This window comes from Oreochromis aureus, linkage group 16, assembly GCF_013358895.1.
Source record: "Oreochromis aureus strain Israel breed Guangdong linkage group 16, ZZ_aureus, whole genome shotgun sequence".
Classification (NCBI taxonomy): domain Eukaryota; kingdom Metazoa; phylum Chordata; class Actinopteri; order Cichliformes; family Cichlidae; genus Oreochromis; species Oreochromis aureus.
Genome location: NC_052957.1, coordinates 34,037,111 through 34,062,904, shown reverse-complemented (window position 1 = coordinate 34,062,904; position 25,794 = coordinate 34,037,111). Strand labels below are relative to the sequence as shown.

The 25,794-nt window shown below is 42.1% G+C and overlaps 1 protein-coding gene across 1 annotated transcript in view; it reads right to left on the bottom strand.

Annotated features, from left to right (window-relative positions):
- The window catches only part of ttn.2 (titin, tandem duplicate 2), a 217,539-nt gene that overhangs the window by 67,538 nt on the left and 124,207 nt on the right, over nt 1-25,794 (bottom strand). Inside the window, 47 exon segments of the mRNA XM_039599816.1 lie at nt 229-510; nt 1,473-1,778; nt 2,272-2,574; nt 2,784-3,065; nt 3,153-3,303; nt 4,019-4,170; nt 4,401-4,715; nt 5,060-5,359; nt 5,772-6,068; nt 6,276-6,372; nt 7,625-7,845; nt 7,940-8,087; nt 8,348-8,499; nt 8,600-8,729; nt 8,872-9,053; nt 9,143-9,451; nt 9,612-9,726; nt 9,840-10,154; nt 10,255-10,296; nt 10,333-10,481; nt 10,618-10,926; nt 11,086-11,385; nt 11,494-11,787; nt 11,892-12,176; nt 12,342-12,519; nt 12,631-12,749; nt 13,986-14,128; nt 14,258-14,414; nt 14,683-14,985; nt 15,096-15,294; nt 15,418-15,602; nt 15,704-16,006; nt 18,082-18,262; nt 18,366-18,484; nt 18,581-18,701; nt 20,017-20,174; nt 20,259-20,564; nt 20,813-21,009; nt 21,245-21,350; nt 21,465-21,764; nt 22,187-22,486; nt 22,568-22,683; nt 23,668-23,854; nt 24,197-24,493; nt 24,574-24,861; nt 25,066-25,365; nt 25,546-25,693. Coding sequence (XP_039455750.1) covers nt 229-510; nt 1,473-1,778; nt 2,272-2,574; nt 2,784-3,065; nt 3,153-3,303; nt 4,019-4,170; nt 4,401-4,715; nt 5,060-5,359; nt 5,772-6,068; nt 6,276-6,372; nt 7,625-7,845; nt 7,940-8,087; nt 8,348-8,499; nt 8,600-8,729; nt 8,872-9,053; nt 9,143-9,451; nt 9,612-9,726; nt 9,840-10,154; nt 10,255-10,296; nt 10,333-10,481; nt 10,618-10,926; nt 11,086-11,385; nt 11,494-11,787; nt 11,892-12,176; nt 12,342-12,519; nt 12,631-12,749; nt 13,986-14,128; nt 14,258-14,414; nt 14,683-14,985; nt 15,096-15,294; nt 15,418-15,602; nt 15,704-16,006; nt 18,082-18,262; nt 18,366-18,484; nt 18,581-18,701; nt 20,017-20,174; nt 20,259-20,564; nt 20,813-21,009; nt 21,245-21,350; nt 21,465-21,764; nt 22,187-22,486; nt 22,568-22,683; nt 23,668-23,854; nt 24,197-24,493; nt 24,574-24,861; nt 25,066-25,365; nt 25,546-25,693 — 10,147 coding nt within the window.

Here is a 25,794-nt window from a genome sequence, read left to right as displayed (position 1 = left end):
TAAATGCTCAGACAGACAGAGGCATTGTTTTAAGTGCCTTCTCTGAATTTTAGTTTTTAAACCTCTGATTTGATTGTGAGTCATGTACAAGCAGCTTACCACTCGTCTCGATACATCCATTAACATATCCTTCATTTCTGGTGTTAGGTGTTGGTTCGGATCAATACTACTTTTGTGTTGTGTCAGTTCCACAGCTGGTCAGGTCATTAACTCTTTGCTGTGACTCACCGACCACAGTGATGGTGCAGATTCCCGAGCGAGTGCCAGCAGCATTCTCTATGCTGACACAATAGCGGCCGCTGTGTTCTCTCTTGGCCTTGCTGATGTTGAGGCTGAGGTGGTGGGTGGTGCTGTGGAGGCTGATGTCCTCATCTGCCTTCAGGTCCTCATCATTCTTTGTCCAGGTGATAGCAGGGGCCGGTTTGCCACTGTAGCGTCCCGACAGCATGCAGTTGTCTCCCACCTTTACCATGAGCTTTTCCCTGAAGTCCAGGTCCAGAGTCGGTGGCTCTGCAGGGGTAACAGTTAAGCTAGTTATTAAATCAGCTGAAAATCTTCCCCTAGATCATTTTCTCTAATATATAAGACCATTTCCACATCTACAACAGTTATAATGGCACATTTTGTCACATCATCTTACTTCATATCAAATTATTTAATCCTGTTTATTGTATTTCCACAACAACCACAAAGATAAGTTCCAGTCCATGTGTGTTGAAAATCATACAACAAATGCATTGAAGCCTTTAAAAATAACTTAAAATAAAAATATATTTACAGTTATTCTGTAAGAACAAACATAGGCAACAGGAATGTTCACACATAGCTTAAACCCCACAATCAGCACACATGAAGGTGGGGTTCAAAAATGAGTGAATCTCATCAATTCAGTATCTAACCAAATTTGGACTTCCCCTCTTTTGCTGAAATACGACCTAGAAGAACCTGACCTAAAAAAGTATTTTTACAGATGAATATGACCTTTGAATATAAAATGTCATAATTTTGTCTTTTGACATCATTTGGAGAAGCAGGGTTAACACATAAGACTTCCACACACACTACGGTGACACTCTGCCATTTAGATACATTTTCTCATAATTAGCAAATAACATATTGGCCAAAAGTATGTTTAGTGAGATTAAGGTAACCATGATCTTTGACAATCAGAATCTAATCAGTTTATCCGTGAGACCAGGAAAACTCAAGTTATCTCCATGATCAGAATAGAACGACTGAATAAAAACATACAACCTCTGGCATTTGCTGACAACTGAAGCATTAAAACATCACTTTATGTCATTACATGGCAAAACACTGACAAACCTCGAATTACATCCCAAAACCAACTTGCTGAAACAACTGTCATACCTCATAAGCAATGTTGAATCATAATTATCATCCTTGGTTTTCACATTGGTGTGTCACTAGTTTTTCTGATAAAATGAATGTTGTCATGTTGTGTCACTTACCAAGTTCATCCTTGCACTGCACAGGTTTGGTGGCAAACGATGGTTTGCCTTGTCCCACCTGGTTGACAGCTGAGACTCTGAACTCATGGCTTGAGCCTTCCTTCAGCCCAGTTAGTGTGAACCTTCTGTCCATCAGCTTGTCCTCTCTGCCTACTCTCACAAAGTTGTCATGGCCTATCATTCGGGACTCAAGGACATAGCTGATCACATCTGCACCACCATCATATTTGGGTGGTCTCCAGGTGACAGAGATGGAGTCTTTGGTAATAGCTGTGATGATTAGATCCTCAGGACGCTCTGGGACAGCTGCAGAAGATACAAACACAGAGTGACAGCAGTTTTTTTTGTTCTACCCAAATGGCTGTCAAAGGGTTTCATGCCTCACGAGTGTTACAATATTGGTTGTTTTCCTGTAGATATTCTGCACAAATTGTGAGGCGTTGACTTGTAAAAAAGATTTACTTCCAGGTTATAATTAACATTCAAATTATTGAAAGTATATAATTGAAAAACTATTTTTGCACTTCCATAGATTTAAAACAAATTTGTAATAATTAATTGATTAATTAATTCATTTTTAAAACTACATAAAATCAGTGTCTTCTAAAGATTTCATGCCTAATAGTTGCAACTTTGAAATGAGGATTTAAAAAAATTTTTTTTGTATATAACAATTCAGTAATAGCTCCTATTATGTTTTTTCTAGTTTGGTGATAACCCCTAAAATTGTAAAGAAGTTGCAACTAAAATGTTAAATAACGGACTCTTTTCCTTTCAGGTTACTACATGTTGGACTTACAGATGGGATCTTTGATGAGAACCATCTTGTCGGTCTCGACGAAAGGTCCCATGCCTATGATGTTCTCAGCTGCAATTCTGAAGAAGTAGCCTTTGCCATCAATGAGTCCTTGTACTACAGCATTGTTTCTTGTCACTGTGTAAGATACAGAGGTCCAACCCATGCGGTCTGACTCTCTCTTCTCAATAATATAGTTGGTAATGGCTGAGCCGCCATCGTCCTCAGGGGAGTACCAGGTCAGCTTGCAGGAGTCATTGGTCAGGTTCTCTCCAGTGAAGGGAAGACCAACTGGTCCAGGAACGTCTGTAGAGATAAGGACAGAGTCAGAGTCAGACAAGAAAATATAGAAAAAGTTCTGTTTTAAGTAGAGAGTGGAGTTCTGCCATGCATGCTCAGTTAATCTGCATATAAAGGTTCCATATTCTACTTGGATATGCGGTTAAGAAAGTGGATGGGACAGCTCTTTATGCATCAGCATGTTCAAATTGTTTGAGGTGAATGTGATTACCCACCCAGGACCTCAACAATGACCGCCTTCTTCCTCTCTCCGCCCTCGTTCTTTGCACTTAGTGTATAAATGCCCTGGTGTTGGCGTCTGCAGTTCTTAATGACCAGTGAATTAGAGATGCCTGTCGTCTCCACCACGGCCTCTTTGGGCACCTCACTGTCATCTCGGCACCAAGTGATCTGTGGGGTAGGTTTGCCGGACACGTAGGCGATAATGCGGATGGTGCCACCGGCATGGACTACGATTTTCTCCTTCACTGAGGCGTCAAGATCCATCTCAGGAGGAACTGCACGAGACGGGGACAATTTTTACGTTTGTGCTGTTAACAAAAATCATTGCTTTGCCAGATGTCAAAGTTGGATCTGTATCTTACTTGTTCTGTCTTTGACCTCAATTAGCTCAGACACTAATCCAGGGTCTCCTACTCCAGCAGCATTCACAGCTCGGACTCTGAAGCGGTACAGACCACCTTCCTTAAGACCAGCCACCACAAATTTAGTTCCTCTGATCTCAGTATCCTTTGCCTGGGCAGAGACGAAATGCAAATTAACTTTCACTTAATCATGTTAAAAACACTACATACTGGATCTTCATTGGCTTTGTGGAGATGTCTCAAATCCTGAAGTCAACATTACAACATTAAAGGTGAGTTCAGAGCAACTGATGTCACTCTGTAAAGTAAAGGTTCATACATACACAGATTACATTATTTTACTGCATCATTAACCATAGTGCTCTATCTCTTCATAGATTTAATGCATTGGTGTCTCATGTTATTCACTGCATTTTATTCAGTTTGGGACTGTTAGATGTTTGACAGACTGGCAGTCTGTCCAGGGTGCCCCCCCCCCCGCCGACCCTGATAAGGTATGCGGAAGAGAATCAGTGGAACGGATCTAGAACAGTTTCATATGGTCTCGTATTTTAGCAATGTAACACAGCTGTATTTTATGGAACTAAGGAAGGACCACACCAAACCTCACCGATATGTTCACAAACAATTCAAACTAAGTGGTTTTCATCTTAGTGTATTCATTCTTCCTTTGTTTTATCATGTACAGACTTGTGATTCACTTCAAGCAACTGGATGAATAAAAACAGATAAAAACAAAGAATCGGAAGTTTAACAGTATATTTTTGTTGTTATTCATCTGTTTCTCTTTTTACCTTCACCCAGGCCTCCTCAGTTTCTGTTTCCTTCTCCTCTTCAGCTACACTCAGGAGCAGCCTCCTCTGAGCTTTCTTCTCCTCTTCCTCCTTGTTCACCTCCTTGAACTCCACAATGTAGCCTGTGACTTTTGACCCTCCGTCCACCAGAGGCGGTATCCACTCGAGCTCAACTGTAGACTTTGTCCAGTCTGTTACCTTTGGAGTGGGCGGTCCAGGAGGCTCTGCATGCACAAATTGAAATACTGTAAAGCTCTAGTTTCTGCTAAATCAGAAATGTGATTAGAAGCATACACAATGGTAAAACATGTTTCACCACCACTGCTGTCTGGAGTTTGACATTTCATTTGGGATCATTTACTTTAGTTTTGCTCGAGAATCATTTAACATGATCTAATCTCTGTTACAATGTTGCTGCTAACATGCTTTAACACAATAATAACTTCTGTCTTACTGATGGGGTCTCTGCAGAGTATGGGGTCAGAAGGTATACTGGGCAGTCCACAGCCAGCAGCATTGACAGCAATGACCCTGAACTGGTATACGGCCCCTTCCAGTAGGCCAGTGACATCCCAGTTGTTGCCCAGTGGCAGTGCCCTAATGGGCTCACGGTTGACACGGATCCAGCGCTTGGCAGTGGTCTCCTTCTTCTCGATGATGTAGCCAGTGATGGGGGACCCGCCATCGTACTTGGGTTCTTCCCAGTTGACAGTCATTGACTCCAGACAGACTTCTGTCACAGTGGGCTTTTCACACTGACCGGGGACAGCTGCAAGAGGACAGGGCTGTTATCCATGATCCATCCATAATCAATACATAATTTGTCTATGAATTACCAGACAGACAGATCAGAATCCTCTAGAGGTGTGGGTGTTAGTGACACAGTGTAATATGTAATATCGTCTAAGATTGGCCTGTTAAAGGCCAATTTCTTTTTTAATATGTCCTGATATATAAAACCATAGAATTGAAAGTACTTTTTTTAATATTAGAAAATGATGACGGTAAATTATGCAGTAAGTGGACTGTAAAGAAATAATTTAACATAAAGTGTAATACAAGTTATTTGTCATCACTTGTGTAATGAGGGTGAAGATGATGGTCTAAACTCACTGAAGAGATTTCTGGCCTTCTCTGGATCACTGACCAGTGGTGGGCCTACTCCAAACTTGTTTTGAGCCATGACTCTGAACTCATACTCATGGTTCTCTGTCAGCCGGGTTACCACATAGGTGCACTCTTTGGGATCATTGGAGACATGGACCCAGGATTTCCTGTTCTCCTCGCGCTTCTCAACCACGTAGTTGGTGATCTTAGATCCACCGTCATCGATGGGAGGGTTCCAGGCGAGGCCTATTCTTTCTGCAAACACCTCCGTGAACTTGATTGGTCCGACTGGGGGACCGGGAGGTCCTACATGGAGAGGGAGGCTGAGTCATATATGTATATCTGAAGAGACCTGGAAATCACTTCAACCAGTCATCAAACCTGCTATCACCTGATAATTAAACTACTACAAGACTTTTAACCTTAATTTGAGAACATCACACAATTTGAATAAAATATGAGTCTTTTTAGACAAAGAACCGACTTCGGATACTGCAAAGGCTTTGAGTCGGGGCATAGCGCTGTTGATTTGAAGGTGACACAGCGCTCTGCCAGGCCTCGCGTCCGTTAATGAAACTTGTACTGTTGTTGCCTTTAAATTAAATTATCTGATAAGAAATATGGTTTGCTGTGATTCAGCTTTGTTGAGAAATAAAAAAACAAATATTTTTTGAGAGTTGAAAAGACACATGTAACATCTTTAGGTTGAATTTCTTACCAAACACTAAGAGCTTGATGTCCTTGCAAACAGTGCCCAGACTATTAGTGGCTGTCAGGCTGTAGAGTGAGCTGTCATGCCTGCTGGCTTGCTGTATTAGAAGGGTGCACTTATCCTGGGTTACTAGTTTGTTGATATGTTGGTCATACTGAATGGCAGACTTCTCCTCAGGTTTGTCCAGACTGGCTTTGTGCCAAACGAGGCTGGGGAATGGACAGCCACTAACTTTCGCAACAATGCTGATGTCACAGCCCTCCTCTCCCTCCATAGCCTCACGTAGTTCAATAGTGGGCGGACCTGCAGAAAGATGATCAGTTTGTTATGATCAACAAAACAAACAGTTTGTTAATCACCATCATAAAGTTAACTGAATGCAACATTCTCAGGCACCCACAGATGTTCGTGTAACAGCCCCTGTAAACATTTGACTTAAAAAACAAATGTGCTGGTCAAATAGAGTGGAATATGAGTAGCCTGTCATTGGCTGAAGAGGCTGTTGCTCACATGTCTGATCCTTGATGACCATGGGTCCAATGGTGGCAGAGGGTCGGCTGGGTCCAGCAGCATTTACAGCTTTTACTCTGAACTCATATTCTCCTCCCTGTAGATTAACAAGACAGTCAACGCAAAGTTTGGGTAAAATTCTGGTAGAAATTCCCAAATCACAGTGGAACAGTGGGCTGAAGGCTCAGTTTTTATCCTCTCCTGTTATTTTTTGTTGTTTGTTTTTTTAAGTAAAAAATATAAATGTCCCTCAGAAGCAACTCTCTCTGCAGGATACATTTTGGCTTAATTCTCAAATTTTGTGTTGGAGAAATACAAGTTAAAATTACAGTAACATCGCAAAGAGATAGAGTGGGTTAAAGATTATGCACTAAATATTTATCATCTTAAAAAAACTTTAAAGTAAAAAAACAATCTTTATTGCATTATGTCTTGATGCATGCTCAATCATGCAGCTAAGGAAATCCCAAAAAGCTGATTCTGTTCATCTGGAGGTAACGTTTTGAGTGGGATAAAAGTTTTGCCAAAAACTGGTCCACCCCAAGGATCGGGTCCCCCGACACAAACAGAGTAACATAGTGTACGCTGTTAAGTGCCAGGAGGATTGGCAGGATTTATACATCGGGGAAACCAAACAACCTCTGGCTACAACACAGAAGAGCTACCTCGTCAGGCCAGGACTCTGCAGTTTATTTACACCTACAGGCCAGTGGACACTCTTTCAATGATGAGGATGTTCACATCCTGGACAGGGAGGAACGCTGGTTTGAGGGCGGAGTCAAGGAGGCCATTTATGTGAAGAGGGAAAGACCATCTCTGACTGGAGGAGGGAGCCTAAGGGTCCATCTGTCACCATCTTACAATGCTGTGATTGCAGCCATTCCCCAACTCTCTGTGAATGGGACTCATGGACATTGATCAGTGGTCATGACAATTTGCATATTAATGATCTTGAAACTGACCATTGTTCGCTAGTGGTGCTAGTTTCAGTTATTGGGCAAAATTCCTGTTTATAAGGTTGGAAACCTGCAGTCAGCTGAGACTGAAGACGTCAGTTGGATGAGTGACGAAACGTTTCTCCCACTGAAAACTCTACCCCCAGATGAACAGAATCAACTTTTGGGGATTTATTGCATTACATCTTTATCAGTTATCAGTTTGTGTTTTCTAGAAATCATCTTAAATAACTTCCAGAAAGAAAATGATCAATCTTAAAACTAGGACAAAAAGTGAAATTTAAAATATGCCTTTGCTCTGAATTTCTCCAGCCATGTATTAACAAATGTGATTCTAATTAATACAGGAAACAAGCAGTACATGGAGGAATACTTTGAAGAGGAAAGACTGACCTCTTTGAGATCCTCTACCACGAAGGTGAGCTCTTCCACATCTCTCTTGTTGCACTGTTTCCAGGTCTCTTTCTCCTTGCCGGTGGTGTCCCAGCTCAATCGTTCAATGATGTAATGCTTCACAGGAGAGCCACCGTTATTTTTGGGAGCCTCCCAGCTCAAGGTGACAGTGTTCTTTGTCACCAGGTTAACCTTCAGCTTGGTGGGGGGGTCAGGTGGGTCTGAGAAAGAGGAAGGTTAATATCAGGGCAATTCATGTAAACTTTGGAAGTATGTGCTGCATATCTGGAGCTGAAATTCCAAGCAAGTCCTCACAGATGGGGTCTCTGGCCCGGGCAGGTTCAGTGGTGACAGTGAATGGGCCGAATCCCAATCGGTTCTCTGCTCGCACTCTGAACAGGTAGTCCTGACCCTCTAGCAGTCCTGGCACCACATAGGCCTGGCTAGCACAGGCTACATTAACCTGATAACAAAGCAAAAAAAGTCAGCTAATCAATCACAAACAGCAAAATCTTAAAGTTAAACTTAGCTGTTTAAGATTAAGGGTTACATCTAGTGCTTCTGAGTCATGGACATATTATTAGAATCATAGAAGCAGCTTACTATTTAGCCTGGGAGTCTCTATCCATTCCTGCAACATCTAATCAAAGGGACTATTTCCATACATTACTTTTGAAACTTAGCAAAATAGGATAGAGAAACTGACAACAAGGTGATGTTTACCTTGGTCCAGGCCTTGTCGGTGACAGATTTCTTCTCAATAAAGTAACTCTTGATTCGCTCTCCTCCATCTGTATCGGGGAGCTTCCAGATCAGCCTCATGGTTGATCGGGTGATGTCAGTAATCTTTAAGTCCTTTGGAGGTCCGGGAACATCTGCAGCCACAAGCACATTTAGGACACGGGAAAAATATGCCACTCTGCCATTGCTAGTCATCTATAAGTATGCTTCTCTTAAAAAAAGTCACGAACATACCGAGGACAATGACCCTGATGTTGAGGTGTTTCTGTCCAGACTTGTTCTTGGCTGTGATGGTGTAACGTCCAGAGTGACTCCTCAGACTGACAGGTATAGTCACAACAGAAGTGGTGTCTGTGGACTCCACCTGAATAAGCAAAACAAAAAAATATTTAAAGAATTGTCTTATGTACACAAACATAATAATGCAATGGTTTCATAAAATTTTAACAGACAAGTGAAAAATAAGGGAAACAAGGGCAAGAACTCTTCAGGTATTAAGGTCTCACCTCAGAGTCCACAGGCAGTGTGTGGAGTTTGTTTTTCTTGTGCGTCTTGGCTTTGCCGTCAAAGTCCCAGGTTACCTTAGGAGTGGGCCGGCCTTTGATGGTGGTGGGGATTCTAATGGGATCTCCAGCACGGATGGAAACCAGGTCATCTGCCATCACATCAAGTGTGATTGAAGGTGCAACTGTTGAGTAGGAATTGATAGACACATCAGTGGATGGAATACACAGTATCTACTTATTGTAGTGAAAATTACTTTAAATTCAGACATACGTTGGACATCCTCAATAAGAACTTCACTAGTGCGGGGGCTGGGATCAGACTCTCCAATGTCATTGACAGCAATGATCCTGAAGCGGTAGCGCTTCAGCTCGCGGAGGCTTGGCACTGTAAACTCAGTAGTGGGGTGCAGGGTTTCAGGATCATTTACTCTCACCCACTCTGATGTCCCCTCATCCTGTATCTGGATAATGTAGCCCTTGATGGGACTGCCACCATCACTCTCTGGTGGTTTCCAGGAGAGTGTGACATTGTGTTTTGTCTTATCAGCCACCTCAGGAGCAGCAGGCATGCTTGGAGGAGCTGCAGGGAAAAGCAACAAAATGTGAAAAAAGTCTCCATTTTAGGAATCTTAAATTCTATCGTTCATCATCCCCCTGAATCTTGTGAGGAATCATCTGGCCAACAGCAGACGTGAGTAAGCTGGTGGGTTTGAAAAAGACATGCGTTGTCCTTTACTTACTGAGAGGGTCAACAGCAAAGGCAGAGTCAGATGGTCCACTGAAAGGTCCGGTTCCTGCTGAATTACAGGCTGCGACTCTGAACTCGTACTCTGTTCCTTCAAACAGACGTGTCACCTGAGAGACACATAATGCAACAGTATTCAATTTCTAAACAAGGAGTTGTACACACCGAGGCAGTGCTTTGCTTAAAATAAATGTTAAAATTACTACAAAGCCCCACAGCTCACCTGGTACTCCCAGCCTTTCATGCCCCTCTTTGTGATGGGCATCTTATTGACTTTAGCCCAGTAAGCAGTGCCTTTCTCCCTTTTTTCCAGCCAGTAACCAATAATCGTGGAGCCTCCATTATCTCTGGGAGGTTCCCAGGTTAGAGTCATGGAGGTCTTGCAGTACTCTGCGATTGTTGGTTTCTCTGGTGGGCCAGGAAGGCCGAAGGGGTCTATAATATGAACTTCCTCAGTTGTGCAGGGATCAGATTTACCGTAGCGGTTCTCAGCCCGTACCCGGAAAAGGTAGGTCTTTTTGTTTTCCAGGTTCCAGACCTTCAGAAGATGTAGGTGATGTTACCATTGGAAACCAATTGGACTGCATTTATTATTACTAATATAACTTGTAGTTGGTGCTACTATTATAAAGACATACCCCATATTTTCTCTCAATTATGCTATTTGTAACCTCCTCCCACTGCGGTTCAGGTGGAGCTTCCTGTCCCTCTTCCACCTCAGGCACCTCTGTTACCACTTCCTTCTTCTCAATGATGTAGTTGGTCAGTTCACTTCCGCCATTATCAAGTGGTGCGTCCCAGTTGAGGTAGCAGGACTCACCCCTGATATTGGATACTGTCACATTCCTTGGTGGAGTTGGTCGGTCTAAAGAGAAGAGCATGAGTTCAGTCAGGACGCTGTCAGCTGGTTATTCTGATACAAACAGAACTAGCATAACTAATAACATAACACCATATTTTATGTTATAAAGTACCACCTCGGTGACATGATTTCAACTCACCAAGCACCATGACATAGACCGTGTGCTTGGCTGAACCCATGTTGTTGGAGGCAGCCACAGTGTAACTGCCACGGTCCCTCCTGTTGGCTGCTGGGATGGACAGCATGGTCTTGCAATTCATTCTGCCAGTCACATTTGTCTCCATCAGTAGAGTCTCAGTAGGCTTCTCGATCACTACGTCATCCTTAGACCACTCGATCTTAGGGATGGGGAGTCCCAGGACATCAGCTGGGATCTCGATGGATTCACCCTTCTTCACAGTAATGGTGTCCCCTTTGAACTGCTTCAGCATGTGAATCTCAGGAGACACTGAGAGAGGCAAGACAGAAATCAACCAAATCAGAATGCAAATAGGTATGAGCCAAGTTATTAGCATCCACCAGGGTTGACTTCTTTATTTTATATACATTTCTCTGGAGAAAACTCTTCCGTCCATTACTTGAACAAGTAGAAGTTTTCAGGCTTTACCTTCATCATCTTGGATAACCACAGTCAGTGGGATGGATGGCTCACTCTCTCCAATAAGGTTGGCACACTTGATTCTGAACTCGTACATCCAGGCATCATCCAGGCCCTCCACAGTCATAGTCATGTTGGGACAGATCTCAGTGTTGCAGGGCTCAAAGGCCTGCTGGTCCTGCCTCTTTTTCTCAACAAAGTAACCAATGATAGGGCTGCCGCCATCATTACGTGGTGGTTTCCAGGCGAACGTGATGGAGTTCTTTGTGCGTTCAGTGTAGTGGAACTTCTCAGGATATGATGGCGGGCCTGCAAAACCACACAAGAAACTTGTTTCAAGTACACTTTCACATTTCACACTGCTTCTAAACTCAAAATCCCCAACATCCATAGAATGAAAATAAACGTAGCACTCACCCTGTGGGTCTACAGCCTTGATGGGTCCTAGTTCAACGGGTGGGCCCAGGCCGTATTTGTTCTTGGCGATGACACGGAACAGGTATTCTTGTCCCTCCATAATGCCCACACACTCACACTTGGACGAGGTGGTTTCAACAGGTTGCCTCCATGTGTGCATCTTGGGATCTCTTCGCTCCACGAGGAAGCCGGTTAAGTCACTGCCTCCATCGTCTTCAGGGTCATCCCAGTTCAGAAAGATCATCTTACGAGTGACAACAACAGGCTTCAGGTCTGTGACAGGTCCAGGGACATCTGAAAATAAAACAATATTATTCTGTTTGATCATTTGTTCAGTGTTATCAGTATAGCTTCAACTAATTAGAAGTTCAGCCTGAATTCTAACGTCCTGGACTCACCCATGACCTCTACTCTGGTCCATGCAGACTTGGTGCCACTGGGGTTGCAAGCGGAGATTTGATATTTTCCGCAGTCTTTCCTCTGAACATTCTTGACTGAGAAGATGCTGTTGTTGTCCTCAGTGAGGATCTCCACACGGTCTTTGTCAGGTTTGCCATCATCCTTGGTCCAGGTGATGGCTGGGTAGGGTTTACCTGTGACTGTAGCAGGTATAAGGAGGTTTTCTCCAGCTCTGATCACGACGCCATTCTTGACAGACAGATCCAATTCAATTACAGGGATCTCTGTTAGTGATGACCAGAAAAGAAGCAAAGAATGAAAAACAAACAAATAAAATACAAGAAGAAGAAGATATACATCAATACTAAATTAAACAAGATTTGATCTAATTGAACACTGGTTCAAATTTCTACATTTTTAAAAATATTTTTCCGAGTTTTTCAGCTAACCTGCAGGATTTCTGACAAATACAGACTCTGTGAATCCTGGTGTTCCCTCTCCAGCAGCATTACAGGCAATGACTCTGACCATGTACTTTGCTCCCTCTCTGACTCCATAAACAGTGAAGTTCCGAGTCTTCCATGGACGTTCCGTAGATCTCGACCAGTCCTTTGTACCAGCCATAGCCTGAATAACACCACAGAACAAACAAGAACATCCATCAGGACTGAAATCAACTTCTAACATGACAGAATCTCAAAAACAAAGTTAAAAACTTAGGAGAAGTAACTTTTTCACCTTATCAACGTGATATCCCAGGATTTCCCCACCTCCATTGTCAGCAGGCGGGTCCCACTCAACTTCGATGGAGTGGTCAGTAGTTGCTGCCACTCGGGCAACTGGAGGACCTGGAGGCACTGTAGGGTCAAAGTAAACACAGATGAAACTCACCCTACGATTGACTATATTTCAGTGAGAATAACTATACCCAGATGAGGTAGGAAGTAATTCAGTTCAAATATTATACTAAAACAAAAAATCACTTGGAAATCATCTAATCTAATGTTTTAGATCATCAAACAAATTGTATTTAACAAAGACAACATAAGTAAATAGAAAATGCTGTTTTTTCATGTTGATTTTATTTATTAAGGGAAAAACCACCCCTGGCAGCAAGAACTGCAATCAAGTGTTTGCAATAACTGGCAATGAATCTTTTATATTGGTGTGGAAGAATTTTGGTCTACTCTTCTTTGCAGATAAGTTTGAATTCAGCCATATTGCCCTGTTTGAAGTCATGTCAGTCCATTTCTATATGTTTTAAGTCTGGAGTTACTCTAGGCTACTCCTAAACCTTCAATTAGGCTTTTTAGGCCATCCAAACGTGAACTTGCTGGTGTGTTTTGTATCATCGTACTGCTCCATAACCTGGGTGCACTTGAGCTTCAGGGCACAAAGTGATGGCTGAATATTCTCTTTCAGGATTTTCTAGTAGAGAGGAGAATTCATGGCTCCATTCATTTGCTCATTTTATGCCAGATGTAACAGGACTCTTCAAAATGTTAAACTGTAACCCTTTCCCTCCCCGGCGGCGATGTCTCATTCGAATGCTTGCCATATTAACTTTCGATGGCACTTTATGTGCCTACCATGTTTGACCACAGGTAAAGGGGAATAAGGGTTCGATTCCGGAGAGAACCTGACAAACAACTACCACATCCAAAGAAGACAGCACGCGCACAAATGATCCCCTCCTGACTCGGGGAGGTAGTGACGCAAAATAACAATACAGGACTCTTTCGAGGCCCTGTAATATGAATGAGAATGAAATAATCTTTTAAAAATATTTTCTATTTACTCAGGTTATCAATTTCTAATATTAAAATTTGTTTGAAATTTTATCTGAAACATATAAATGTGACAAAAAAACATTCTGGAAAGGAGCAAATAATTTTACTATAACTTTCTATATTTTTCTTCATACTTCTAAATTCTAAAAATTGCCAGTTGCTCATTTTTCAAATATTAAATAAGTGTTATACATGGATATAACTAAGAATAAAACATTTAATGATGCTTTTTATTTTCACGGACAGATACAAGAACACAGCTCGCAGTTCTGTCGAACAAAGGATTTAGAACAGTTTACGTACAAATAGCTGGCTGGGCAGTCTTGGGTTCAGAGGGAACACTGAACTTTCCAGGGCCGGCCTGGTTTTCGGCAGCCACTCTAAAGATGTAAGTCAGCCCCTCGATCAGACCTTCAACATTTAGCTCAGGGACAGGGATGATGTTCCTGAAGACCAAAAGTACCATGAAGGCTTTGTTATTACCCTCACACAAGCCAATACGCACTTTCATGAGTCTTGTTGCAAATTGGGAAAAAAGAAAGAAAGAAAATGGTTACATTGTATGGTTTTCTCACCTATTTACACGTGCCCAGTGTGAGCTGTTGATCTCACGGCGCTCCACCCAGTATCCCAAGATGGGGCTGCCATTATCATTTGGTTCATTCCATGTGACCAGCATGCTATTGGCTGTGATGTCATCAACTTGTGGTTTATCAGGTGCTTCGGGAGGTTCTAAGGACATACCGAGATGAAATAGCAGAACAAAAATAAGTGGTATGTTACTATTGTTTGTATACCTTTAAGTTCATTAATAGTACCGTTATCTGTTAATTAATCTACATAATGACATATATTTCATTTCAGCAGACCTTTAATCAGTTACAAACATTTTTGTGCTTTAAAACTCTACAAACCAACCTGAAAAAACAAACAAACAAATAAAACAAAACCAAAAACTAGCTTCCAGCATAGACCAGAATAATAATAACTACACCCATACCGAAAGGATTCTTGGCAATGACCGGTTTGGAGACACAGGGTGGGCCTGCACCATACTTGTTCTCAGCCACGACCCTAAAGATGTACTCCTTCTTCTCAATGAGTTTGGGCACCAAGTAACGACATCCTTTCAATATTGCGGTAACGGTGCTCCAACCAATCTCCAGCTTGGAGTTGTCTTTCTGTTCCAGGGTGTAGTTGAGAATCTCGCTGCCACCATCATCCAGCGGGGGATCCCACTTGCAGATCACAGAGTTCTTCCTCACCTCCTCGAATCTAAAGTTCACTGGAGGCCCGGGAGTATCTGTAGACAGAATAAATGTTCAGATTTGAACTTTTTGTATCTTTTTTGTAACACATGATTAGCTTTAAAGTATAAAGCTTTGGTTATAGAAAACACAAAAGAACTCGCACCGAGTACGTTGACCTCGCAGGTTGCCGAGGCAATGCCATGGTCGTTCTCCACCTTCACCATGTAGACACCATGATCAGGGCGAATCGAGTCCCTGATAATGATAGAGGATACACCCTTGTGGCTATTGTCGATGGCCAGGCGTTCATTTATGGTGGGGTAGTCTGGCTCCTCCACCTCTGGTTCTGGAACTTCCTCCTCCTTTTTCACCTCGCCTTCTTTTTCCTCAGGTTCTTTCACCTCTCCCTCCTTCTCCTCTTTCTTCTCAGCTGTCCCTTCTTCTTTCTCCTTTTCCTGCTTCTTTTCCTCTTCCTTCTTTTCCACCTTCTTCTTCAGGGGTTTTTCAGGTCTCTTCCGGAGTGGCTCAGGTCGAATTGATTGGTTGTTCCAGTACCAGGTGATCTGAGGGTACGGAGATCCTGAAATGTTGGCATCCAGGCAGATCTCGTAACCTCGCTTCACGCTGAGACCAGACTGCAAGCTGCCACTCAGGAAAACCTTTGGAGAATCTAAGAGAGAAATAAAATCAGACAAACAGAAATGCGTACCTAGAAATAGAGACAGCGAGAGATAGATCGAGAGAGAGCGAGACCGCACAGCTGATACATACCAATGGTATCGGCGGCCTTGATAAATGGCGTGTTGCGTGATGGCTCACTGATCCCAGCAGCATTTTCAGCTCTTACTCTAAAGGTGTAGTTCTTTCCTTCTGTCAATCCTCTGACGGTGTAGGATAGTACAGGCACCAGGAAGTCATTGCACCTCTCCCACTTGTCCTCTCCTTTCTGCTGCTTCTCTAGGATGTAGCCCATGATTTTGGAGCCACCATCATACATGGGAGCCTTCCAGGTTAGAGTAACAGTACTGGATGTGGGGTTGTGGGTCTCCACATCCACTGGTGGGTCAGGAGCATCTGGAACAAGATTTTGCATTCAGTTAGATTTCTCTTGGAAGCAAAATGTCAAACATTTAAAACTTAGGAAAACAAAATATTTATTTTCACATGGATGAAATATTCGGTTGAATTTCAAAATGTTTCTCTCTAATTTAACACACTAAAAAGACTTCATATGTGATAAGATACATGCCACACAAATACTAATACAGCTTTAATAATGCAAACAGCTTAAAAACCTCAATAAGGTTATTGGAATAACGTAACTATGGCATAGTGTTGTGCTATGCCAAAGTCTGGCTATTAAAACATGAACTGGCTCATATTTGAATGAAGAATTCAATCAATATTATGACTGAGTTGTTAGGGTCTGCTCTGCATTAGTTTCACATCTACTCAATCTTAATGTAAGTATGCAAGGTGAGCAGATGACTACAAGCAGTGTTGGGAAGGTTACTTTTAAAATGTATTCCATTACAGATTACAGATTACATGCCCCAAAATGTATTTTGTAACGTATTCCATTACGTTACTCAATGAGAGTAATGTATTCTGAATACTTTGGATTACTTAATATATTATCATGCTTTTTACAGCTACATGAATGTACTATTGCTGTGATTTATTACTATTACTGAAGGTTACTCTCCATACCAATACCAACTAGATGTTTAAATCTTAATATGAGTAACAGTAGGTGAACATTAGGTAAGGCTGCACTTTTTGCAGCGATCTCGTATAGAAAACTATTCCACGCGTATATAAAACAGGTCCGCAGTGCCGAACTGTAGTAAAGCGACCTCTGGCTGATACGTCGGGTTCGTGTCGGGCTCGTAGCCGAAAACTAGCTTTACTTTGTTGTCTGGGTCAACTTTGCTAGCGAGAGACAGAGAGAGGCGTTGAAAGGCTGCTCCAACGGAACTTATTGTTTGGGAGGAAAACACGAACACAGTGTACAGTCGAGTCTTAACAGTCGATTATTGTCAAGGTGAAGAGCAGTCAAGTTGAGCCTGTAACACTCTGCCTATTGCTTTCATATTAAAGAATTTTCTGAATAATAATTTTAAAAATATTTCTTCACATCATTATGCAACTAGGGGTGACATAGGCTGCGAGACTGAGACATGGGCATTAGAACCTCTTAATGTTTGGGTTTCCAACGGCGTGGAATTACCAAAAATAGAGAGGGCATAGCCGAACATATGAAACAGGAAAAGACCACCGTGTAATCTATTTATATCAACGAAGTAACTGTATTCTGAATACCACCTTTTTAAACGGTAACTGTAACGGAATACAGTTACTCATATTTTGTATTTTAAATATGTAACACTGGTATATGTATTCCGTTACTCCCCAACACTGACTACAAGTGCTATAAAACTTTAAGAACTAATAACCAATCTTAAACTGGGAAAATCACACAGTATCATCTGTGCTGACTCCTGCTGACTTCGGGGCAAAAGACTCATTGCCCCGAAATGCAGAACTGACCGCCACAGGAAATCCTTTGTACCGGTGGCAATAAGACTGTTTAACTCTTCCTCACTCTGTAGGTGATTCTCCTGAGACTATTACCTATGTTATTCTGTTCCCTCCAGACCGTGCAATATTACCCAAGACTACTTATTGAATATTTGTTTCCATCCCCCCATCATATGCTGCTACTCCCTTCATTCTATTGCACAATACTTTGTCACTTTCTAGAACCGCCTGCACTGATAGTTTAGTTATTTATTCACCAGGATATAGTTATGTATATTACTTTGTTAGAGTTATCCGATTATTTGTCTTGCACTATCCTACTGTATATTACTGTACACTATTCTTATATATATTGTATATCTTATATCTATTTCATCTGTTCCTCTGTCTCTCCTGCTGCTTTGAGCATGTACATGACAAAAGAATTTCCCTCGGGATAAATAAAGTTGTTCTTATTCTTATTCTTATTCTTACTGCTGCTATCCCTCGAATGGTTAAGGGTGAATGCTTTAGCTAGCTCTCCATCCTAAGTGATCATGTTCTCTTCTGGCATTCTCACAGCAGGAAGTAGAATCCTTCTATGACATCACCAGATTTGATTTCCTTACGTTTCTGGTCCTCGGCGATGACTGGGTTGCGGAGCTCGATGAACTCTCCTCCTCCAATCTTGTTAACAGCCTGGACCCTGAAGTAGTACTCTCCACTGGGGATGAGATCTTTGACCACCCAGCTCACCTTGCACTCTCCTGACATTATGTTGACGTATGTCCTCCTGCCAGCCTCACGCCGCTGTGTGGCACCACAAAAGTAACAAATGAAAAAACACATGAGCATTTTATTTTCACTGTCAGATTTCTAATGTGATCAGTAAAAACACGCTGCCATCTCAGACCTGCAAGACATAGTGAAGAACTGGACTACCACCATCATAATCTGGTGGATCCCATGAAACTTTACAGGAGCTCTTTGTGATCTCAGAAGCCACAATTTCCTTGCAAGGACCAGGAAGCCCTGAAGACAAAGACATAGAGACATGAAAAAAAAATCGGCTCCAGGTTCAGTGTGTCTCTCCACTGATGTACAAACTGGCCATGTATGTTTAAATACCGATGACTTTGACATTGATGGTGGCACTGGCACTTCCCAGCTTGTTTTCTAGTGTCACTTTGTACACTCCAGCATCGGCATGAAGACTGCTGTCAATCTCCAGGTGACAGGAGGTATACTCCTTCCTGTTGAGCACCAACCAAGAAAGAAAAGACACAAAGCCATTTTAATGAAGCTCATGTTGGGCTATTTCCCAGCAAAAAAAGATCAGTTTTCTACTGTTGGTTTGAAGAGTAATTTCAATATAGTATTCATTAAAGAATATGTTCTTCTATTATATCAGTCATTCCATCTCAAATCAGTACATGTTTGGTAACATTTTCTACTTAAACAACTCCAATTTGCTTAAAAGTTTTATGGTCCAAAGTTTGAGTGAGTGCTGTGAAATTTTAGTTTTATACATTAGAATTAGTGCTGCCAGCGTTACTCTCGTTAAAATGACGTTAACGTCATAACCGCATTCTCCGTTAGTGCGGATTGCCCCATGCGTGGGGCTACACGGCACTTACGCTTTAACGGCCTAACCGTGCTAACATGTTGATGCTCTGCAGCCCAAAAACATGAAATTTTAGTTTTATACATTAAAATCTTTTTCAGGAAATATTTTTTAAATGGTCACTTTCAGACTATTGTTTTGCTAACTGAAATATGAATGTATGTGTCAAACTGGTCTTTCTAACAGCTGAAATAGATCAATTTGGAACAGATATGCACATAAAAAAATGCCTACTGACCCCTCTGACCCTAAACCCCTAATCTATCCCTAACCCAACCTTAAACCTTACATGACTTCTACAGGTAAGCAGAGATCAGACATGCTACATATAAATTCCCCATTCTTTATACTCCCAGATCGGGTCCTGCTCAGTTTCTTGGACTGCACTCTTCCACCTCTTAGTATATTTTAGACTTAATTTCAGATCTCAGACTGAATGATATGACTGCTCCGGTGCATTAAGTCTCAAACTGGTGGGTAGAGCAAGTGTCAAAAATGAAAAATAATAATATATTTAACAACATTATTTTTCAGTTATTACAAAAATCAATACCTGGAAACGCTAGAATGTTCCTCTATATTTGTTCTTACCTTAACTTGCCACTACTCAGACATTTACGCATCTGTCCCAAATTAAGGACCTTGATGCATTTTGATGGTAAGAAAAATGAGTGAAAATTTCAGACTCAAATGTTTTTGAAATATTCATGTTCAAACTTTTCCTCACATTTAAATGTGTGAAAAATGGCTTGAAAGTGGGTGGATTGTAGATTTTTAAAAAACATGACTTGAAATGTGTTTTTTATATTAGGATTAAATTTTACAGCAAGTATAAAGTTTTTATGCAAATCAGAGATGGATGAGTGCAAGGCCTGTGTTGGTGTGAAATGAAAAAACCGATATGACAAAAGTTCTAGATGAAAGGATTCGCACAGAACACTGACCTAAAGCCAAGGCGTTCATCCGCCTTCAGCTCTTTGCCATCTTTGTGCCAGGTGATTCTAGGTAAGGGGACTGCTCTAAAGGGAACTGGAATGTGCAGCTTTTCTGTTTCCACAACAACTAGATCCAGAGTCTGGAATTCCAGAGTTGGGTTGCCTGAAAACACAGAAAAACAAAATCTTACTCAGCCACAAATGAAGGTCATTGGTGACTTTCAGAAACAAATATGAAGATTCTTACAGTCAGAGTCTTTGGCAAAGACATTTTCAGAGATGTCCGACGGTTCGCTCTCTCCGATAGCGTTAACGGCCCTCACTCTCAGAATGTACTCCTTTTCAGGGGTCACACCCTCCTCTACGCGGTACTTGAGCTCCTTCACTGGACGGGAGTTCACCCTCATCCACTTCTCAGTTCCAGCCTCGCACATCTCAATGTGGTATCCTCTGACAGGGGCACCGCCATCTGTTTGTGGAGGTTTCCAGGCAATTGCCAGGAAGTCTCGGCTGGCTCCAGTCACGTGTAATTCAATGGGTGGTGATGGGATGCCTGGAGGGGAGAATATAAACTCAGACTCTCCACACTTTAAATTGTTTTTACTGTTACAATATAATTATTAATGAATTGAAAGCCTTTATTGTCACTATACATAGTATAACGAGATTAGAAACAGCTCTATAAAAGTGCACACGTGCTTACAGGATTTATAAAAACTATACAATAATTTAACTATACGCTTACTATAAATATATGAACCTTATTTTTATTTTATTTTTTTATCTATTTCCTGAGCTGACCTGTTGGATCTTCTATGGTGAGAATCTCGGTGGGTTCACTTGGGTGTCCACTGCCAGCCTCGTTCTCAGCTCGGACCTGGAACTGAACCTCTGTTCCCTCAATGACGTCTGTTACCCTGTACTTACAGTCTGGACCCGAAGTCTTCCCACATTTCACCCAGCGAGTTCCAAGCTTCTCTTTTTTCTCAATGGAATACCTGAACACCCAATGGAATACAAGGGAAATAGACCTTTATACATACTAGGTCGAGGAAACAAATCTGCTGCTTTTGCTGCAGGTGCCATTTACATGGTGGTATACTAAGTGCCTATCTTGCATGAGAAACGTAAGGAAATCAGTTTTGGAGAAATTTTTAAGCTGCACGGGACTTAAGTTGTGCAATGTCACATACAGGGTACAAGATAAAATGTGATAAAATGGTAAAATGCAACCTGAGGATGGGTCTTCCACCATCGTTTTTCGGTGCCTCCCACTGCAAGTCCACATATCTTTTGGTCACAGCACTGACAGCGAGAGCGTATGGTGGGCCAGGAGTAGCTGGAAATGAGGAAATATTATCGTCATTCTTTGACAGATCAGCAGTGAGGATTTTCATTGCCTTCAAATTGAAATGATTTGTGCATTCACGACTGCGCATCCTTTCTAACTTACTGAAAGTGTCTTTTGCCAGCACAGAGTCCTCCATCTCACAGAAGGGTCCGACACCCACAGCGTTCTCAGCAGCAACACGGAACACATAAAGCGATCCTTCATTGAGCGGTTTCACGTCGCACTTGAGCTCTTTGACTGTGGTATCCACAGTCTGCCAACCTTTACGCCTCACATCTCGTTTCTCCACAATATAGTTGGTGATGGCTGAACCTCCATTGCGCTCAGGAGCTGCCCATTTCAGCTCAGCACTGTTCCTGCTGATGTTGACAACCTCTAACCAGCGTGGAGCTGAGGGAGGGTCTGGGGAAAGGAAGATAAACCACAGTTTGGAAATGGCAGATCTTAATCTGTCGGTGTGACCTGGCCAGCTTCAGAGCACCAGCTGTTAGATGTATCGCCCATATACCATAGTGTACCACGCTTATTCTCTACCAGTTTGTCTTAGGGGGAAATGTTTTGACTGTTTAAAGCTTCAAATATTCCAACAATTAAAACTAAATTTAAACAATTAAACTCAATTGAAGAAAATGTGAAACTGTGCTTTACATGTCACATCATTTGTCTTTTCCAGTCCCTTTTAACGTGTTTTAAAAACACATTTCATCTAAAAAACCTGTTTAATTCAGGGTGAACGTACTCAGTTTGAACTTACACTGATCAGCTGCCCTACAACAGTAAATGTTTTTTAATTTTTCTGTTTTTAGATCATGAGTTATTCTTACTGAGTCTCTCTTTGCAGAGCACTGGGTCACTGGGTTCACTGGGTTCGCTCTCTCCAGCCACGTTAACAGCTCGCACTCTAAACGAGTACTCCTGCTTCTCCATCAGGCCCTTTAGGAAATATTCCAGGATGGTGATGTTCTCTGCCACGCGGATCCAGTCCGTGGTGCCGCTCTTTAGCATCTCAATGACATAGCTATCGATCCTTGCTCCGCCATCATGCTCTGGTTTGGTCCACATTAGGAAGCATGACGTCTTAGCTACGTCCTTCACTGTGGGTTTGCCAGGGGGCCATGGAGGGTCTGGTAGGAAAAACAACCGTGACATATTTATCTATTCTAAACAGATTTAAAGTGCTTATAGAAGTAAGGGAAATTTAGTACCAATAGGATCTTTAACAAGGATCGGATCTGTCTCCTTGCTGGGTTTTCCAGTTCCGGCCAGATTCTCAGCAAGGACTCGGAACTTATACTTCTTCCTGGTTGGAAGACCTTTGACCCTAATGAAGAAAAGTACACTGTAATCTACCAAAGAAGCTTAATGTAAAAGTGAGTTTTGAAATTCGACAGCAGAGTAGCTAGGCTAACCTTTTTTGTGTCTTTGACTGGTCAAAAAAGTTATAGCATAAAGTTCTCTTTTTACCTGGATTTTAATGCAAATATAAAAAAACTTCTATAAGACCAATGTTTTGTTTTTTCACTTTATACTGTTGCCTCATTTCCATTGTCAGATGTTGAATAATAGAGATGATCCATAATCTTAGTTTCCCATATGCTTTTACACAAATCATTTGTTTTTAACATTGGGAACTATCACAAGTTACAGTGCATTTCGGATGAAGACTCAGTGGCCAGTATTAACACTGCTGTGTTGCTGCTGTAGTGTTGCAAATGTGAACAATGGAGATCTATTTGCCAGACAATTTTTCAGCTCGGTGTAATACACTGAAGCACAGCTGTGATGGCTGTATGAATTTATTGCTTCAGTCAGCCTTTGTCTGTTGGCATCAAAATCACTGAATTAACTTTTTTTCTAATAGGTTAACTTATGGGACAGGTGTTTTGTGAATCAGTTAGATTTCAGTCTGATGTTACTAAACCACACATTTGTCCATATACAGGGGTCGCTCATAAATGAAGTCTAAAGTTATTATGTCCAAAAATGTATTTGATCCAGAGAGTCCTGGACAGAAGGTGAACCTGGTAGCAGTGAAAACCCTTTAGATGCTATAACTGGTTTTGACCAGCCACCTATCCCACATAGTTGTACTGTGTTTTTATAGTTACGAACACGTTTCATTTCAGTGAAGTATTAGAGAAAACAGAAAACATCAGGAGCACCAGTACTTTTTCTATTATTCCTGTCACTTTGACTGTGCACTCTGAGTTTAAACTTTTCTGTTGGAAATGTGCATCAGCACACTAATCTACCAAAGAAGGTCAATGTATAAACATCAGTTCTGAAATGTGACAGCTAGGCTCACCTGTAGTTTGTGTCTTTGACTGGCAGCTTGTTGCATCTTATCCACTTGTCATGGTCAGCTTCGTATCTCTCCACCCAATATCCAGTAATTGGGCTTCCTCCATCCTCATCAGGCTCATACCAGTTCAGATTCAGAGAGTCCTTTGCAATATCTGAAGCCTCCAGCTTGTAAGGAGCCCCGGGAGTATCTGAGGACAAGATCAGATGCATCAGGTTAGTCCAAGTCATGAAGACTTGATGTACTTGACCAAGTAAAAAAGCCTGATTATGATAAATGTTCCACACTAAACTCTTCACTTAGCTGAGAATCAACAAGAACAAGAATCTGTCACCGGATCTTATAAAAAATGTTATAAATGCACTGTACGATTAAGCTGTTTTTCCATCTTAATGCTGCATCAGACATTTTAATCCAAACAAACAGAAAAAATACCACTGTATATGAATCTTTACATAAAAGAAAACTGGAAATTGACTCATCTACAAATGGAAATTTCTGTTTCTAAGATATTAGATGTAAGGTAGCCTACCAAAGGGGTATTTGGCAGTGATTGGTGTGTGTTCAGCAGCTGGACCAACACCAAACTGGTTTTCAGCAAATACTCTGAAGATGTAGTCCTTGAACTTGATCAGACTGGTAGCTTTGTATGTGGTCTGCTTCACAGTGGAGGACAGTCTGTGCCAGATCTCACTATCAGCAGCTCGCCGTTCAACAATATAGTTGGTAACTTTGGAGCCACCATCATCACGTGGAGGGTTCCAAGCCAGAAAGCAGGACTCATTGGTGATTTCAGAAATGTCAAAAGCAGCAGGAGGACCAGGCTTATCTGTTTTGAAGAGCAGATTTAAAATTGAAATCAGCAGAAACTGAGAATCTGTACCTTTCTCGGTCGTTGATTCATCTTACCAAGGATGTTGACATCCACAGTGGCAGTGGCACGACCGCTGCTGTTGGTGGCTTCGATGATATAAGTGGAACTGTCATCTCTCTTTGTCTTGGCGATGGTGACCGTGGAGTGTCCTGGCTTGGTGTCAATGGACACCCTGTCGTCTGGTTTGAGGACCAGGTCGGCTTTGGTCCACTTGACTCGTGGCTCAGGCTTACCTGTCACATCAGCAGGAAGTTCAATCTTGCTGCCAGCCTTAGCAGTCAGACCAGCCAGAAGCTTGGCATCCAGCTGGATCTCTGGAGGCTCTGCATAGAAATTAAGGAAGAAGTCAGTCAGTAGGTTGGCATTGAGATGCCATAGTCACAATAGAGTAAAGAGGACAGCAAGCTCAGTGTGACGACGTAAAACTAATGGCTTGCTTATACGGAGTTTATACGAGGGAATAACTTGCAACCTTGGATTACACCATGTGCAATTTCATGGTCCTAAGAGGACTACATCACAAGTACCTTTAGGATCAACAGCCTGGATCTCATCAGTGGCTTTGCAGGGCCGGCTGGCTCCAAGTCGGTTCAGGGCTCTGATTCTGTAAGAGTACCACTGACCCTCAATAAGATTCGTCACCTGGCACTTCAGCTCAGGTACCAAGTCCCCACAGGGCTCCCACTTATCTGTTCCTCTCTGACAGCGTTCAACATTGTAGCCCCGGATGCCGCTTCCGCCATCATACTTTGGCGGCTCCCAGGTCAGGAAGATGCCACTGGCTGACTTGTCCCTCCACCTCAGGTTTTCTGGAGGGTCGGGGACAGCTGGAGAAAAAAACAGTTGGAGCGCTTAGAAAGTTTCTCAGAAGCAGTTTAATCGAAAGGAAGTCTCGTGTTGTTCTGACTCTACGTGTACGAAGAATGTGTTTAAGTATTTTGATTAATAGAGACAGCCAGTATTATCATTAACATCAATATTACACATTAAACACTGCCTTTACTCACTTGCAGGAGAGGAGACGTTAACTGGCTCGTCAATATATGCTGGCTCTCCCGGTCCACATTTGTTGCAGGCGGTGACTCTGAACAAATACTCCTTCCCTTCAACCACGTCAGTAACGGTGAACTCCAGATCCTGGATCCCTGTGGCCACCTTAGAAAAAGAAGAATTAACATCAGGCACTGGAAATGCACTATACGAGTGCCAGTCAGCAGGTGTTGTTATGATTCAGCTGTTACTTGTTCATGAATACC